Source organism: Nesoenas mayeri, assembly GCF_963082525.1.
Source record: "Nesoenas mayeri genome assembly, chromosome: 4".
NCBI lineage: Eukaryota > Metazoa > Chordata > Aves > Columbiformes > Columbidae > Nesoenas > Nesoenas mayeri.
Genome location: NC_137540.1, coordinates 61,020,723 through 61,037,845, shown reverse-complemented (window position 1 = coordinate 61,037,845; position 17,123 = coordinate 61,020,723). Strand labels below are relative to the sequence as shown.

The 17,123-nt window shown below is 40.9% G+C and overlaps 1 protein-coding gene across 1 annotated transcript; it reads left to right on the top strand.

Annotated features, from left to right (window-relative positions):
- Nucleotides 1-1,339: 1,339 nt before the first annotated feature.
- LAP3 (leucine aminopeptidase 3) lies at nucleotides 1,340-16,856 on the top strand (the record flags this gene model as incomplete). Its single annotated transcript, XM_080344131.1, has 13 exons — nucleotides 1,340-1,462; nucleotides 2,037-2,152; nucleotides 2,469-2,523; nucleotides 4,667-4,772; nucleotides 5,892-6,051; nucleotides 8,690-8,851; nucleotides 9,796-9,954; nucleotides 10,635-10,759; nucleotides 12,090-12,178; nucleotides 13,549-13,651; nucleotides 15,571-15,650; nucleotides 16,278-16,390; nucleotides 16,500-16,856. The coding sequence occupies 13 exons, from the start codon at nucleotides 1,340-1,342 to the stop codon at nucleotides 16,696-16,698; spliced, it is 1,590 nt and encodes a 529-aa protein (XP_080200257.1). The 3' UTR covers nucleotides 16,699-16,856.
- Between the last annotated feature and the right edge of the window lie 267 nt (nucleotides 16,857-17,123).

Sequence of the window (17,123 nt, the reverse complement as noted above, 5' to 3'; positions counted from 1 at the left end):
GATAAAATATAACCACAGTCACTCTCATTGGTCTTTTATTTTCTTTTACCACCTTTTTTTTTTTTATTTTTTTTTAAATTTTTTTTTATTATTATTATTATTTCACTCTGGGATTGTTACTGCTCTTTCTTAGAACCTAATCAAGTCTTCCTAGACAGACATGGTGATATTGTACAAGAAACCCATCATGCTACATGGAAAATAATGTAAATATGTTGTATGTTGCATTTGTATTTGCAATAAATTGTTTATTTTTCCATAAATCATTTACATTTTAATCTTCAAAATGCACATTAAATGTACTGTATACATACCAGGACTGTTTTAAAGTCTGTGCTAAGCCCTCAAGAGAAGTTGTTTCATCCTCAGCAGCACAAACGAGTCCTTTACTGAGAGCACAGAATCATTTGAGTTGGAAGAGACCCTCAGGATCACTGAGTCCAACCATAACCTAACCTAACTCTAGCACTAAACTATGTCCCTAAGAACCTCGTCTAAACACCTTTTAAACACCTCCAGGGATGGTGACTCCGCCACTTCCCTGGGCAGCCTGTTCCAACACCTGGCAACCCTTTCAGTGAAGAATTTTTTCCTAATATCCAATCTAAACCTTCCCTGGTGCAACTTGACACCATTTCCCCATGTCCTATCACTTGCTACTTGGGAGAAGAGACCAACACCCCCCATGCTACAACCTCCTCTCAGGTAGTTGCAGACAGCGATAAGGTCTCCCCTCAGCCTCCTTTTCTCCAGGCCAAACAGCCCCCGTTCTCTCAGCCGCTCCTCATCACACTTGTGCTCCAGGCCCCTCACCAGCTTCGTCGCCTCCTCTGCACTCTCTCTAGTACCTCAGTGTCCTTCTTATGATGAGGGGCCCAAATCTGAACACAGGATTCAGGGTGGGGCCTCACCATTGTCTAGTACAGTAGCACAATCACTTCTCCAGTCCTGCTGGCCACACTATTCCTGATACAAGCCAGGATGCTGTTGGCCTTTTTGGCCACCTGGGCACACTGCTGGCTCCTGTTCAACTGGCTGTCAAACAACACGCCCAGAACCCCTCTGCCAGGCACTTTCCAGCACACCGCGAGAGGGCAAAACTGCTGTGAAACCGCCTCGTCCCCAGTTCCTCGCGATACAAAGTCTCACACACGCGTCAATAACCAAACGGCCCCCCCGGTCCCCAACACAGCGGCTCTGAGCGGACCCCGCGCTCCGCCCCCCCCGCTCCGCGGGCACCGCCCCGCGCGGCGCCGGCTGATGAGGCCACAGCGCGCCGGGGTCAGTGACGGCACACGACGGTTTGCCCGCCTCCCGTCCCGCCTCCACTGCTCCTGCCATGCTGCTGGCCTGGGTGCGGGGGGTGGCTGCGCGCCGCCTCTGCCGGGATGTCCCGCTGGCCTGCAGCTTCTCGGCGCAGCGGCCCTCGCCGCGGGGCTACAGCCGCGGGGCGGGCGGGAAGGTGAGGCGGCGGCGCGACGCGGCCGGCGGGGCCGCAGGGAGCCCCAGGGAGCCCCTTCTTCAGGCTCGGCCTCACGGCTGAGCGTGCCCGGCGACAGCCCAGGGGTGCCCGTGTGCCCCCCGGCTCCAGCCTGGCTTCACCTCGCAGCCCTGCGGCCGCGGGGTGGGCGCCGTGCCCGCGGCGGGGCCGCCGGGAGGCTGCGCCCGGGAGACATTCCCTGTCAGGGCACTGCCCGGGTCCGCAGCTCCCTGTGCTCCGCCTGGGCGTACATCTGTACATCTGCATTTGGGGGGCGGGGGGGGAAGAAAAAAGCTCTTTTGTACTTAAAATAATAGATTGACAGGCTTTATCTCTACATATTAGGCAAAATGGTTATAACTTAATGTCTTTTTCACCATTTTAAGTAGTTGTAGTAGTTTATCCTGGTTTACCAAAGTGTTGCTTTGTGCGTCACATTAGATAAATACATAAAGGGAGATGAATGCGTGCAGCAGTAGCTATGGTTTGAGCTTGTTGTCTTTCACATGAGTCTCTACTTTTTGCGGTGTTTACATTAATGCACATCCTTTTTTAGGGCCTTGTTCTGGGAATCTACTCAAGTGAAAAAGATGAAGGTGCTGCCCAGTTCACTAGTGCAGGAGATGCTTTTGATAGACTCGTGTCTGGAAGGCTGAGAGAACTTCTGTCTCTGTAAGTGTTTGATAAGGTTGTGAAATGGATTAAAATACCTACAAACACCAACAAGAATGATCTTTTTATCATTATTAGTATTTGTATCCGTATAACTTCTCAGGCTGCACTTTGGAGGGGAACTCCTGTGGAAGGACTGAGCACTGAGGAAACACGCAAAATGTTCATGGGAACTGCCCTTTTCTGTGAATCAGCTCTGAGCCAGGTGTCCCCATGCAGTGTTGAGGAGCACTGTGTGGCTGTGGAGTGGGTTTAGTACTGTAAGATTTATCACCAATAAGGAATTCTTTATTGAAAGAATCTTTTTGTGTCCTAGATGTGGGCCACCTTTGAAGAAAGGCAAAACACGTGTATTCCATGGTTTGCATCAGGTATGAACTGTGGATTTTCATGTGCGTATTGATTAACGTGAGGTTTGCCCTTGCATCTTTTTGAGCTGAGGTCACTGCTGTGCTTGTATAAATGCTCTTTTCTTTTTCCCCACCCCTCAGCCCTCTCAACAAAAATGTGGTTCTTATTGAAACCTCCCTTTCTGTACTTCCCATGTTTCATGGCCTTTTGCACAATCCTGTACTCCCTCCACTGTGCTGCAAATTGAGAATATGTAAAGAAGTCTGCTCCAGAGGTGGTGTGCTCTGAATGACTGCTTATTGAACGAGCTGAGGCACAGCATTTCTGGATCAGACTTCTACTGTGCCTCTCTGTTCAGGAGTGAGTGCATGAGCGTATACCGATACGTGCAAAGACCTTCCAGACATCGCAGTTCTAACACAAGGTAGTCTCATCATAGGCTTTATTCAGAGGTTTTAAAGTCATGTGCTTGAAGCTTCTGAAAACAAAATGTAGGACTGTTCTTCAAGCAGGACTTTTGTTTGCACAGACATGATATACCGCGAGGGTATGAGATGGGGATTCATCTGCTTGAAGTTAGGCTTTTGATGCCATTTGAGAAGTCCTAATACATCCAATGCACATACAAGGAACACCTCTCCTATGAGCACAGGCTGTGAGAGTTGGGGTTATTCAGCCTGGAGAAGAGAAGGTTCCAGGGAGACCTTATTGTAGCCTTTTGGTACTTAAAAGGGGCCTATAAGAAAGATGGGGACAGACTTTTTAGCAGGGCCCATTGCAAAAGGACAAGAGGTAATGGCTTTAAACTAAAAGAGGGGAGATGCTAATTATAAGGAAAACATTGTTTTATTGCAAGGGTGGTGAAACACTTGGCACAGGTTGCTCAGAGATGTGGTAGATGCCCCCTCCGTGGAGACATTCAAGGCCAGGCTGGATGGTGCTCTGAGCAACCTGATCTAGTTGCAGATGTCCCTGCTCATTGCAGGGCGCGTTGGACTAGATGAGCCAAACTCCTTTATGCTTCTGTGGAGCTGGTACAATAGCTAGAGGTTAGACAGACATGTAACATGGCACTAGGTGTCCCTGTATATGTAACTGAATCTTACATTAGGGCTAGTGAATATTGCCTAACACATATAAATTCCTGTGTGGGGACTCCAGTCGGGTGACACTGGGCTCAGCAGAAGGGTTCTCAGAAGCTTCACGGAACTTGAGTCCACTGAAGTTCCCATTATCCCAGTTCTGCATACAGGATGAAGTGAGTAGCAAATCTCTGCAAGAGAAAACAGTAAAATTTGGCCTTACGCTTCTTCTAAGTAAATAACTAAATAAAGTTAACTTTGATCACTGGTCTGCTGAAAAGATAAAACTAGTTTCAGCATCTTGTGGACTGGAAGGCTTTGTTGTCTAGCAGTTTTAAAGCTGGTTGCTAGAATCTGACAGAGCATCTATTCGTGATGGAAGGGAAAGCCTGACATTAACTTTTTTTCAGAACAGTAGGAAATTTGTTCACATATATAACTTTGAGTTTTATACAAAATTGACTTAAGACTTAAAATGCTCCTTTAATCTTTGTTATTCTCTCTTTTTGCCTTCTGCTTGCAGCTTTCAAGGCAAGCGTTTAGTCTGCTGTGCTACATTGCTTTCCTGAGTTCTGGAGCTGTGTGCCTCCGTGCAGCTTTGGTTTCTTACCTGGCAAATGATGCCAGCTCAACTCCTCAGCTGAGCTAATGACTCAGCCTTTGAAGTGAATTTACTTCCTTGAATGTAGTACTGTGCCAAAAAAGGTTATACTTCTACAGCTCAGTTCTGGCCTTTTTTGCAACTGGAAAGCTGGATCTACTTTCAAAGAACTCTTAGCCTTGCCCTTAGAAGTACCGAGTTTGCTGTGTGTTGAGCATAATGCCCTATCTGCTGCACTGCATATAATTAACTGGACCAGAGAGCAACTGGTTGCATGCCTGTGGCAAATGATTAGGAGTGCAAGATAGCAGCACCGTACTGGCACTCTGAACGTAGAAATGTGCTTAAGGTAGAGGAAGTAATGAATGTATTTTTATGCTGTGCTTGGTTTGATTTGGAAAGTAAGGGCTTCTTTGCAACTGTTTGCTGTGGCTGTAACAATGAGGAAAGTGAATCCATTTTTGTGTTGGCTTCATCTAGGACTTTCCGAGTGTGGTTGTAGTTGGGTTGGGTAAGAAGGATGCTGGAGTAAATGACCACGAAAACTGGAATGAAGACAAAGAAAATATTCGTGCAGCTGTAGCAGGTTAACTATTTTTACATTTTCTTACACATTTTGCTATAAAACTATTGCAATGGTGTGGCATGTTCCACACTTTGGAAGACCAAGTCTAGATATAATTTGGTTTTGAAAAGCAAAACCTACTGTTTGGTTTAGTAAATGCATTTATGTGTCACTAATATTCATGAAGTTTTTCCTTAGCAAGGAAGGAGTTACAGGGCATGCAAATCAATCTATAGACAGGTAACTCCAGTTTTTTGTAGCAAACAATTTTCCTAAACAGTCTGATACTGAGAAGGCAGTTGTTTAATTACTACTGTTTCAAAGCCTGAGAGCATCACTGATTCACTTAATGCTCACACTGTCCTTAAGTAATGCACATATATTTACTTTTGCTACTTAGTTTGTAACTGATATATTTGTCTTATAAACTGGTATCTTTCGCAACATCAGTAGTATGATTCAGTATGTTATCTGTCATAGGCAGAGGAGGCCTCTCTATCTTCATTAAAGATAACTGTGGCATCCAAATGTGTATAAAACAAGAATAAAAAGAGGTTTCACCAGAGTTTCTAATCTGAGACTAGAGGTCAGTCATACATAAATGACAGCTGTACGTCCAAAGTGCTTGTCTGTGTTGTCTCAACAGCTACCAAAACATTGTTAAATTATTTGGGTACAAAGCAGAATTTATGGAATGTATACATTTGTTTGTTTATAAAACTGTGTGTAAACTGATTTGGAAGAAAAGAGCAGCCATATATTCTTAGCAAAAAACTAAATTACAGCAAGTTTCTGATACCTGTAGATAGTCATAATCCATAGCACTCCAGAATGATAGAGCTTTTTCTTTGATACAGAATGAGCTTAAAGGAATCATAATAACTGTGGGCTTTCCTTTATATTCTTGTGAAATGTCATAATCATTACAATTTATCAAGTGATATTCTTAGTAAAAATTTGTCAGTATATGTTTATTAGCATTTTAAATTATTCTACTGCATGATGTTTTTAATTGATTTACCTGTAAACTCTCAGATATTTTGCATTAAAATTATTTTTTCCTTGAAATGATCATCTCGGATATCGGTTTTGCTGTTCTGTGCAATACTTGGCCTACTAGTTCTGTACTGTATTTTTCAGTTGGTTGTAGACAAATCCAAGACCTGGAGATCCCTTGTGTTGAAGTAGACCCCTGTGGAGATGCTCAAGCAGCTGCGGAAGGTGCTGTCCTCGGACTGCATGAATATAATGAGTTGAAGCAAAAAAAGAAACCTGTAATTACTCCTCAGCTTCATGGAAGGTGATGTTAAAAGGAAAGCTTGCCTATTTATATATCTGTTTGTTTATTTATGTATAAAACTGTGCATGCTTGTACACGAGAAAAACATAAAACTGAAAGAATAGGGCTAGCAGCAATATCCCTGTTAACTACTCCTTTGAATTTCCTGAAGTATTTTATGTTTTGAGTATATTTCAGTGTTTGCTCATATGTTTCGTTAGTATGCCGTGTTCTGAGGTTAAGGGTCAATAAGTGCTGCTTCATAGAAAAGAAGGCCCAGGATAAAACTAAAAAATTACTTGAAGCATAGTTGTGACATTAAAAGGTGTTTTTTGGTCTTGCATGCCAAAACTGTGGAGGTATTTCAAACTCCACAAATGGATAAATCCTTTTGAGAATCAGGAGATGCTAACTGACACCAGACCGTGCTGTGATGGATATGTTTTACGTAGTTCATTTGTTACATTTTCGTTCACAGAATATGATGCAAGAAGAGAAGCTTGTGTGCTTCTGGCCTCTAAACAGACATCACTGTCACTTGAGAGCAGAAAGTAATATCAGAGCTCTTGGTTCCAGAACAAAGTTTTATTAATCCCCTTTTACTCTATTAGAAGGGACTTTGGACCTTCCATATAGGACATTCTGTCACACAGAGGAGAGGTATTTTCTTTATGTACTTTGTACAGGAACAAGTCTTTCCTTATGAGGAAATTAGTGAAATAAATAAAAACATCTGAATTTAAGCATGTCTTGATAAGCTACTTGCCACACTCTTCCCATTTGCTAGAACAGTGAATAGTCTGGGAGCTGATTATATTAAATAAAAATTTCCTGAAAACATAGATGGTCCTATGACCACTTATGGCACTGGAAGTAATTTTTGTATATAATAATTTAGGTTGGAAAGGACCTCTGGAAGTCATCTGGTCTCTGTTAAACTTCACGGTGTTCCCTTTGGTGCATTCCTCCAGCTTGTCAAGGTCTCGTCAATGGTGGCCCTGCCCTCCCCATTTCAGCTGCTCCCCACAATGCTTTTGCTGTCCATGATCTTCTGAGGGTACATTTCATAGTCCAAGTTGTTGATAAAGGTATCGGCCTCAGTATCAACCCTTGAGGAACACCACAAGTAACTAACTGCCAGCTAGACCATTCAACTGAGCCCAACAGTTCTTCCAGTTTTTCACCCATTTTATTGTCTACCCTTCCAGTTAATGTTTTTTCAATCTGTCTGCAAGGATTCTGTGTGACAACCTTGCTAAAGGAAAGATAAATGACATCCACTGTGCCAGCCTTCTTGTAATAAAATTCAGTCAAGTTGGTCAGGCATGATTTGCCCCAAATAAATCTATGATGACATTTCCCAGTGACATCTTGTCCAGCTACCTGGAGATGGCTTCCAAGGTGACTTTTAGAGGATTAGTCTAGGCTAACTGTTTTGAAGTTCCCTATATCCTTGCCATTCTTAAAGGTGAGGACTCTCCAGTCATCAGGAACCACATTCAGTTACCATGACGTTTAAAACTGAAAGAAACCAGCCTTGCAATGATACCGGCCACCTTCCTCAGCACCCTCAGATATATCTTGCCTGCTACCAAGGACTTGTATATGTCCAGCTTCTTTAAGCAGCCCTAAGTCTATCTTCCTCTGCCATGGGTAGTACTTTCTTCCCCAAACTCTGATACTAAGCACAAAGAACTGGGGAATCTGGAAGAAAAGCTTAATAATAATTAAGACTGGTGCAAAGGAGGCATTGAGAACTTCAGTATTCCCAGTGTTCCCTAGATTGCCTGCCCTATTTAGCAATGGAACAGCATTATTCCTGTCCTTTCTTTTGCTGATGACGTACCTGCTGAAGTCATCTTGTTGCCTTTTCCACTTCTTGCCAGTTTCATTGTGAGCTGAGATTCAGCTTCTTAATTCCATCCCTTCATATCCAGGCAATGTTTCTATATTCCTCCTGGATTCCTTCTTTACCATGTTGCTCTTTTAAGAGGCAAAATCCAGCTTAATGCCCTGCTTTGTGATATCTTTTAAGGCAAATAAGTCTTTTCATTCCGTCTCAGTAAAATGAAAGGTTTTATACTGGTAGTGCTGCAAAGTAACCAGAGAGACGCCCCCATTTCCTATGCAGGCAGCTCTTCAAACATTTACTCTGTTGTTCATTAGTGAAATGCCTTGAGTGCACTGTGAAATGAGGTCCAGATTCTACTCTTACCGCATAATCTTATTTCAGTAAAGTGAGAAACAGAATTGGAGCCTTTATATGGTAAATAAAAACTTTCGGGGCTGTTATAATTAATGAGATTACAAATTTGGGAAGGGATATCAAACCTTATGATTAAGGATTTAAGCCAGTCTCTGACTAGTAAGGATTAGGACAAGACCTAATGCATTAGACAGATAATTTTATATCTCTCTGCTCTAGGATTCATCTAGCTTTCTGTGCAACATTCGGTGCTGACCAGTACCAGCGATGAGCTACTGGACTAGATGAACTTTGGATGTCATCCTAAATTCCTTGTAATAAGATTACTGTGGCATTCTTAATGGCCCCAAATTAATGATACTGCATTTTCAAACAGGAGAGAACAGATAGGTGCTGACAACCTATTTCCTTTGCAAATATTTATGATCCTGATTATTGTGTGGTGTTGTTTAGTGCTGAAAGAGAAGCCTGGCAAAAAGGTGTTACCTACGCTGAGGGTCAGAACCTCGCTCGGTACCTTATGGAGGCTCCAGCTAATTATATAACTCCAATCAAATTTGCTGAACATATCGAACAGAAGCTCAGGAATTTCAGCACTGTGAAGGTCCATATAAGGTAAATTCCCTTGAATCAATCAAATAAGCAATGTGCTCTCCTTTTCATTCTGCCACTTCAAATGACAAAAGCAGGGGAAGCGTTTGACAAAAGGGTGTGGGAAGTGCCCAGACTGCAAGCTACTCTCTGTATTAGAAGGTGAGCTTCTAGTTAGCAGAGTAAGCAAGATACTATTAGTCATGCAGTCAATTAGTGCTTCATTGACATGTGCTGTCAAAGAGGAAGCCTGGTGAAGACTCAGTGAATGGAGGGCAAATATGAAGAACCTTTTTTCTAATACTTTTTGGTTTTTTCCCGAGTGGATTAATTTATATATACCTTTGGTTTTTTGTTCAGATGTAGTAATTAAACATCCTGTATTTATTGCTGGGGCTTTTTTAAAACTCTTTAAAATGTTGAAATGGAGTTGTAAAAGCCCTTGCAGTTGAATTTGCAGAGCTAAAGCTTCTTGCCTCAGCTTTTCTAGTTACTGCACTTCAGTGGAAACGGGCTAACCAGTTGTGTAAGTGTTGGAAGCTGTTTTCTTGAAAAGCAAAAATTGAGGGAGATCATGTTTGCCTTTGGTTAACCATCTTGATAGCAGAAAGCTAAACTGTAACCTGCCACAGTGTTGTTATTCCATGTGCCTTCAGAGACTACAGCCTGATGAGCAAGTGAAGGTTTAATGCTTCTGATGTAGAAAGGATAGACTGATTGTTGTTTGTTTTGTTGCTGTTGTTTAAACAAGACAACACAAAAAACAAGCAGCAGTTTTGAAGCATTATTTTTCTGTTTCTCAAAAAAAAGTAATAGTGGCTGGATCTAGATGACGATTTCCAAAATAACTAACTAATATGGAATTAATAGTTTGTGTACAAACATTCAAGAATTGTGATCTAGAAACAAACAAAATCACCCTAGTCAAAGTGTCCAATTACCAAAATAAAAAGTTATTTCTATTACAGACCGGAGTCTTGGATAGCGACCCAACAGATGGGAGCATTCCTGAGTGTAGCGAAGGGTTCGGCTGAACCTCCCGTCTTTTTGGAGATTAACTATTCAGGTGGTGCTAATACAAATGACTCCCCACTGGTATTTGTAGGAAAAGGAGTGACATTTGACAGGTATGTATGCTAATATTTTAATGACTAAGGGGGAAAATGCCTATCTGCTATGCATGTGCAATGGGAAGATGCTTTTTCTTTGCTCAGCAAAGACAAGCTTGAGTGGTTGGACAAAGTAGGAATTGATAAGCACTTGTCTTGTAAGGGGAAAATGGAAATTTGGGGCGAGGGGAAGAAAACAAGGAACTAGCTTTTTTTTTCTGGTTTTGGCCTGGATGAAGAATTGACACGTTTGGAATTGCAGTCTGTCACAGCATATCTAGATCATGCTTAAAGAGAAAACAGTTCATTCTTTGCAGTAGTTCCTTATAACTGCTTTTCATAGCACGTAACTACTGAAGAATTTATCAGTCTTTTCCTCTTCCATATGCTGATTTTACCAGGTGTACTATCTTGTTCTTGTTTTGTGCTCTTTTGCCATTACGAAGACCATTGAGTTAGTCTGCTTCAGGTTGCCTGGATTTTTATGGCATCCTAATTATGATGAAATAATTTTATATTTTATTTGAAATGAAAACACAGATATCTTGCTTTCAGTATGCTTGTTAGGCTGTTGCAGGAATATTTGAAAACACATTTACTGATACTTGGTGCTGAAGCATTCTGATGGAGAGAACATTTTCAGTGTATTCGACTTTGAGCTCCTACATGTTGGGTGATATTTGTTCTGTTTATTCCAGTGGGGGCATTTCACTGAAGCCATCGTCTGGTATGGATGCGATGAGAGCAGATATGGGAGGGGCAGCAACTGTCTGTTCAGCCATTGTGACAGCAGCAGCTTTAAATCTACCTCTTAACATAATTGGTAAGTCTGTTTGTATAAGAATACAAAAATCCGTACAAGGTTTCTTTCTGACAGAGTTGTTTTCTAGTATCAGCACTGGTAATGGCCTTACAGAAATGCCATGGACTCTTGCAGACTTATGTGTCTCAAGTTCTCTTCCATTTTTACTTGCTTATCAAAAATTGCTAGCTTTGCTTGAACAAAATATTTCAATACTGAATTAAAATTTTGAGGGCATGATTTTTAGATCTCAGGTCAGAAGTGATTGTTAGTAAAGTTATTTTCAACATATTTTTCAGAAGTTCTGATCCTTCATTACAAGAAGGAATGTGTTTATCTGTAAAAGCAAGTAAAAATGAAAAGGAGTTAGCTGAGCTACCTCCAGGAGTGTTTGCCACAGCTGGACAGGCAGAGGGATCAGCTTTTGTTTCCTTCGCTGAATATCTCAGAAAACACCTAAAATAAACAAAAAACCACCCCAATCTGCTGATACTATTTTTAAGTACGAACAATGCTTATATTTTTTTCTGCAAAAATGTTGCACAGCTAAAATTTAAATGAGCTGATTCAGGAACTGTGGCAAAATGAGTTGCTGATGACATGTAATCCATTCTAGGATCAGTTTTATGTTTGAGAACCTTGACTTTCAGGAATCTAATATTTTAGACACTTTTATGCTTCAACCAGTAGAGGGCAGCGAAACCCACATCCTCACCACATTCCTTGCTTCAAAGTGCAATGGGAGGGACTCACCAGTGGCGCAAAGTCCCTGTAGTTAATTCGGCTGAAAAGTGGTGGTCCAGAGTTCACTTATTCCTTGTGCCAGGAGCAGTTTTTCCCTAGGAATAGTGGAGTGCCTTTCATCCCATTATCGCATTTATAGTTGGAGTTTTGATGCTGAACTGATCTCTATTTGCCCTTCTTGTGGCTGGAGGTCTGTGGTGAGTCCTTGGACCCCTCTTGACATTACACAATGTTTATTTGCAATTAGCAGAGCTTGGCTGGCTCAGAGTGTTAATTTGAGAAGCTTTTAATTTCAGATAGAAATAAATCCCTTTACATGTGACTAATTATTCATATATGGAAGACATAAGATTATATTTATTGCTCCTCTGATCCTGTCTGGGCATAAAGCAGGAATAAGTCCCAGTGGTAAAATGGTGTAGGTGAGAGAAGGTGGTGGTGGTAAAACATGCAGAGAAATTTCCCCAGGAAAATTTGATTTTGAACATAAATTCAAGATGAGACTAGTACTGTTTTCTTAAGAAGGTGCTTGGGTTTTTTCTAATTGTTTTGCCTGCATCTTTTCTGAGAAAAAAACTAGTAATGCACTTTTCTTTTTCTCTCTGAGGTTTGGCTCCCCTCTGTGAAAATATGCCCAGTGGGAAAGCAAACAAGCCTGGGGATGTAGTTAGAGCCAAGAATGGAAAAACAATACAGGTTGGCATGTGGAACTTGGATTTTGAGTACATTCCGTGAACTGGTTTAATCAATCAAGTTATATGACCGCAGTCAGAGTGTGTGTATAATTTTAAATTTAAAACAAAAAAAAAAGGCCTTTACAAAGATAGGCAATGTAAATGTATTGTTTTTAAAAATTTTAAGCAGCATGTTGTTAATTAGAATTTGCCATCATAGGGTTCTTTCAAATATAAATATAGATTGAAGGGATTAGACATGTTTTATAAATTGCTAGCAAAACTGAGAAGTATGGTCATTTACTGAACTAATAGAAATTCTTGGGTTTAGCACAGTGCTCATAAATATAGGTTCTCAGTCAGGACGAATAACATATGAGTTGCTTCCAGCAGACCCTTCAGGACACTTCCAGGCTCTCTAGAGTAACACATGAGAGTACGAGCTTCCTGCTGACATAACCAAGATCTTTACCCTGCCAAGCTGCTCTGAGCAATCAGAACTGAGTCATAGGGGCTGCCAGTTCAAAGGAGCTTGCCAAACATGTATCCAAAATACATATTTCCTATTAAATCCAAACTGTTCCATACTCATCTAATAGATTAAATGGTACTTAGAGTCATTGTGCTGTAGACCAGCAATTTCATGCAGAAGTAGATGGCTTAATCGATATTTATTTCTGTCTGCATTTCTGTTATTCTTCTGCCTTTCACTTGCTGAGTCTTCCAGGTCCTTGAGGTTCTCCTCCCAAAACTGAGTCGCCTTCTGCTTTGAGGGAACAGACTGGGCACATATTCCCCCACCAAGAAGTTTGCAAGAAAGTGCTAATAGCTCAGAGCACATCATTCAGTTAATCATGCAGAATTTATCATTAATTTTCCTTGAAAGGGGAAGGGACCAAAAGGGCTATTAATTTCTGTTAGAGGAAAATTTTCAAGATCCAAAGAGAAAGCAGTATAACCAGGAACTGTTTCTTGGCATGCACCTGTGCTTCTTTGTGGTGCTCTCTCCTCCATGGCAGTTTCCATGGGCCAGATCGCTGTGCTTGCTCAGAAACAGCCTCTGGGATTCCTGGGCTTTGCTGGGGGTGCTCACCAGTCCCCTGCGCTCCACTGGCCACCTCTCCAGCCTCCAGGCTCTCCAGAGGAGCCAGCGGCACAGAGGCCCAGCATGCACAAGAGTTCACTTCAGTTCAGCTACAGACATCCTTTCATTTCATGAATGTAACTGTATATCAATACTATCTTTTTTTGAGTAAATTTGGATTACCTGAAGTTCCTAGGGCCTGTGACAGTGCATTCACAATCTGACAGCTAAGATAATATGTAGGAAATAAGTCTGTGAAAGGGATATTCTCAGTAGTTAATCTGTTTTTACTAATTTTGCACCTGAAGGTAGATAACACAGATGCAGAAGGAAGACTGCTGTTAGCTGATGCTCTCTGTTATGCCCACAATTTTAATCCAAGGGCTATTGTGAATGCTGCAACATTAACAGGTAAGCAATCTCCCTTCCCAGCTCATTTTACAAGTCAGTTCTTTGTTGCTCTCATTAATTGGGCTGCGGATTAGTTGCACTGTGTATATCAAGCCAAACTGAATTCTAAAGCAGCTGAGATGATTTTAGATATTGTAGGACAAGAGCTAGCACAGTTTATGCTGTAACAACTTGTATAGCCACCGTATCTCTAGGGCTGGGGAGGGTGTTGGGATGCAGGATGCATGCTCAGCCGTGGAGATGGAGCTGAGCCGGCCCAGTTGAGCTGGAACTAAGGGTGGGAAAATCTACACAGACTTGGATGTTTCTGCACAATGTTTCCTGGCATCTCCATTTCTGAGCTAAGCGCTCCCTGCTCTCAGGGCTGTGTGATGCAGAGATACTGGTGTGGCTGTGGAAGAATCTCGCCAGGTGTGTATGGCACCAGCCATGCTGGAGCCAAAATGTCTTCTTTGTGAACGGCTTCCTGAGTGCCCAAGCTCTGGCCGAGCCAGCACCAGTTCTTCCAGTACGTGAAGTAGCTTAGGTCTGTGATTCTAGATAACAGGAGAGTCATTATCATCTTCCCAATAATTCATTTGACTGAAGTATCTCCTATGTGCAGTTTGCATACTTTCAAGCATAATAAAATGTGCTTTAATTGTTTAATCTCTACAGTTGTATATGAATGAGGTTATAATTTTAAATTTAAAACCAGCATTGTGTCTGTATCTCATGAACTGCAGTAACAAGCTGTCATGGGTGAAGTGGCTGTAGCTGACATGAGCAAAACACAGAATAATAGTTCTGTCAGGAGTCCACTGTGTAGCTTAACGAATATGCTAAGCAAAATAATTACATTTCCAAATATTCTCTACTAGTGCTTTAAATTATGTTCCATCATTTTTTGTCAGTTTAAATGCTGTGGAACATTTCAATAGGCAGAAGGGAAGCTGATTGTATGATCATTGTCTTGTATAAAGCATTCCCATATAAAGGGCATGATAGAAGGAGTTTACTCCCACTATACAGGGTGTTCCAAGAAGATGGATCCAATTTCAAAGCAGTATATGTATTTCACAATGGCAACATGTTACAGTTACACACAAATTTACAAATGGTTTAATGAGTTATCAAGTTTTAGTAACATTTTTTTATAAATGCTCTATATTCACTCCACCTGCTGTATGGACAACATTGAGACAACATTTTGAGTTGGGTCCATCTTTTTGAAACGCCTTGTAGATTATTCTGTGTTTGGGATCCTTGGGCACCAAGCAGGAAGGAGGAAAGCTCCTGTAAAAATGTCTTTGACATATCATTTTGTTAAACTACTTTTTTAAAAAAGAATCTCGCTGAGAATAGCGCTTTGGCATTAAAGAAGCAGTTTTGTGGCATCAAATAAATAAGTATGTATGAAATCCCTCTGGTTTAGGCATGGCTTAGTATTTTGATAAGGATTATTTCACTACAAGTTAATTCACATATGCTGTGCAAAAAGTCTATGCAAGTGAAATTCCCAAAAGGGAAAGTATCATCTCAGAAATTGTAGAAGTCTATAAATTGGAAAAAGTCCACTCATGTTTTCTATAAGTAAACAATAGATTTTAGATTTTTTAATTTTTCTTTTGATAAGACACTTATTGCTGAATACATTACATTAGAAATATTGCTAAGAAACATCATGCTGAAAACCCAAAATATAGTTTCATGAGATACAGAGTATAGTTGTTATGAATTATTGTCCTATTAGATTATATAAATGTTTTCATAAGTTGAAACTTTTACAAATGTAAGTGCACTAAAATATTTACGTTTTGCAGACTTTAGAAATTACTGATAATGGGAATTAAAGAAGGAAAGTTCTGTGAGGATTCAGGATGCAGAGGAACAGCTCGGGTCCCCCTTTGCCGTTGTTGTATAACCCTGTGTTTCTGTAGGTGCCATGGATGTGGCATTGGGCTCCGCTGCGACTGGAGTGTTCACAAACTCCTCTTGGCTTTGGAGTCACCTTTATGAGGTAGAACATCTGCCTTATCATTGAATCAATCATTCAGTAATAGCTGTTCTTATTGAAAAGTTAATGCATTACAGGAAGTCTTTATGCCAATCTAAAAGGTATATTATTACATTTTGAAACCTTGTAGGAATGGCTTTAGTCCTCTACTTGAAATTAAATGATTTTGACTATTAATGACTAGCTCTTTAATGAGGTTTAATATACAGCAAACAGCATGCACGTCATCTTAGGGATCTGCATCTTCTGAGGACTTAGTGCATATGCATAAGCTCTGGACTACTGACAGTAATTAATTCATGTTAAAGAGATAATTGAACTTGCTTAAAAACATTAAGAAATTCAGAGACCTTGTGAGTGTCTGAAGTGTGATGGTTAAAGGAGGTCTCTGAATGGAAGGATTTGTGGTGTTAGGAAAAATTGGGGAGCAAAAAAAAACCCCTTTTGACTAACACTAAAGTACCTAAAAAGCAGGATTCACTATTTTGTTTTGCGGTGTATTTCCAAATACCTGATACACTGAGCTGAAGATTTTTTTTTAGATTGAGCAAAGCTAAGCAAAAATAAGCATGCATGATACTAGGGCTTATAAATGCAGTTTAAAAAGAAAAATGACTGTTTCTTTTGCAGGCCAGCATTGTGACAGGAGACAGAGTTTGGCGAATGCCTCTTTTTGAACATTACACAAAACAAGTAACAGACTGTCCACTTGCAGATCTGAGCAACATTGGCAAGTACAGCAGGTAAGATGCACCAATACCCTTCATGTGGCCCTTTCTGACAGTGTATTTGCTTAATGTTTGCGCTGTTGGTGTTGCTTTAGAAACAGTACAACTTTTCTGCTTCCCGCAGAGCTGGAGGAGCGTGCACAGCTGCTGCATTCCTGAAGGAGTTTGTGACTGCCCCGCACTGGGCTCATTTGGATATAGCCGGTGTGATGTCGAATAAAGATGAGGTGCCGTATCTTCGCAAAGGCATGGCAGGGCGGCCTACAAGAACACTAGTAGAGTTTGCGGCTCGGTTAAGTCAAGACAGTCGTAATACCAAATAAAATACTTAATCTAAAATCATGCACTCTGCCTTAAGAAAAGCGTTCGTATATGAATGTCCCCAGTGGATCTTCACTATGGCAATGAACTACAGATGCATTTTATAAATAATTACTTGGGTAAGAATATCTCACTTTTGAGACTTGTCATCCCAGATTATACAGTTTGAAATAATATTCCCTTTGACCTATTGATATATTTGTACCAAAACATGATGATGGAAAGCATCTCATTGCAATAATTCCGCTTACTTTATATATAAAAACAATAAATCTCTTCTTTGTGCCTGTGTTTTGATTGGAAAAGAATTAGCAATAGATGGAGGTCATGGCTGTGCCTCTGTTTTGGGTGACTTGTAGGTGGTGTGAAAGGCAACTGCGAAGTTGTTTATAAAAACGATACTCTGACTTTTTTCCTTAGAAAAAGG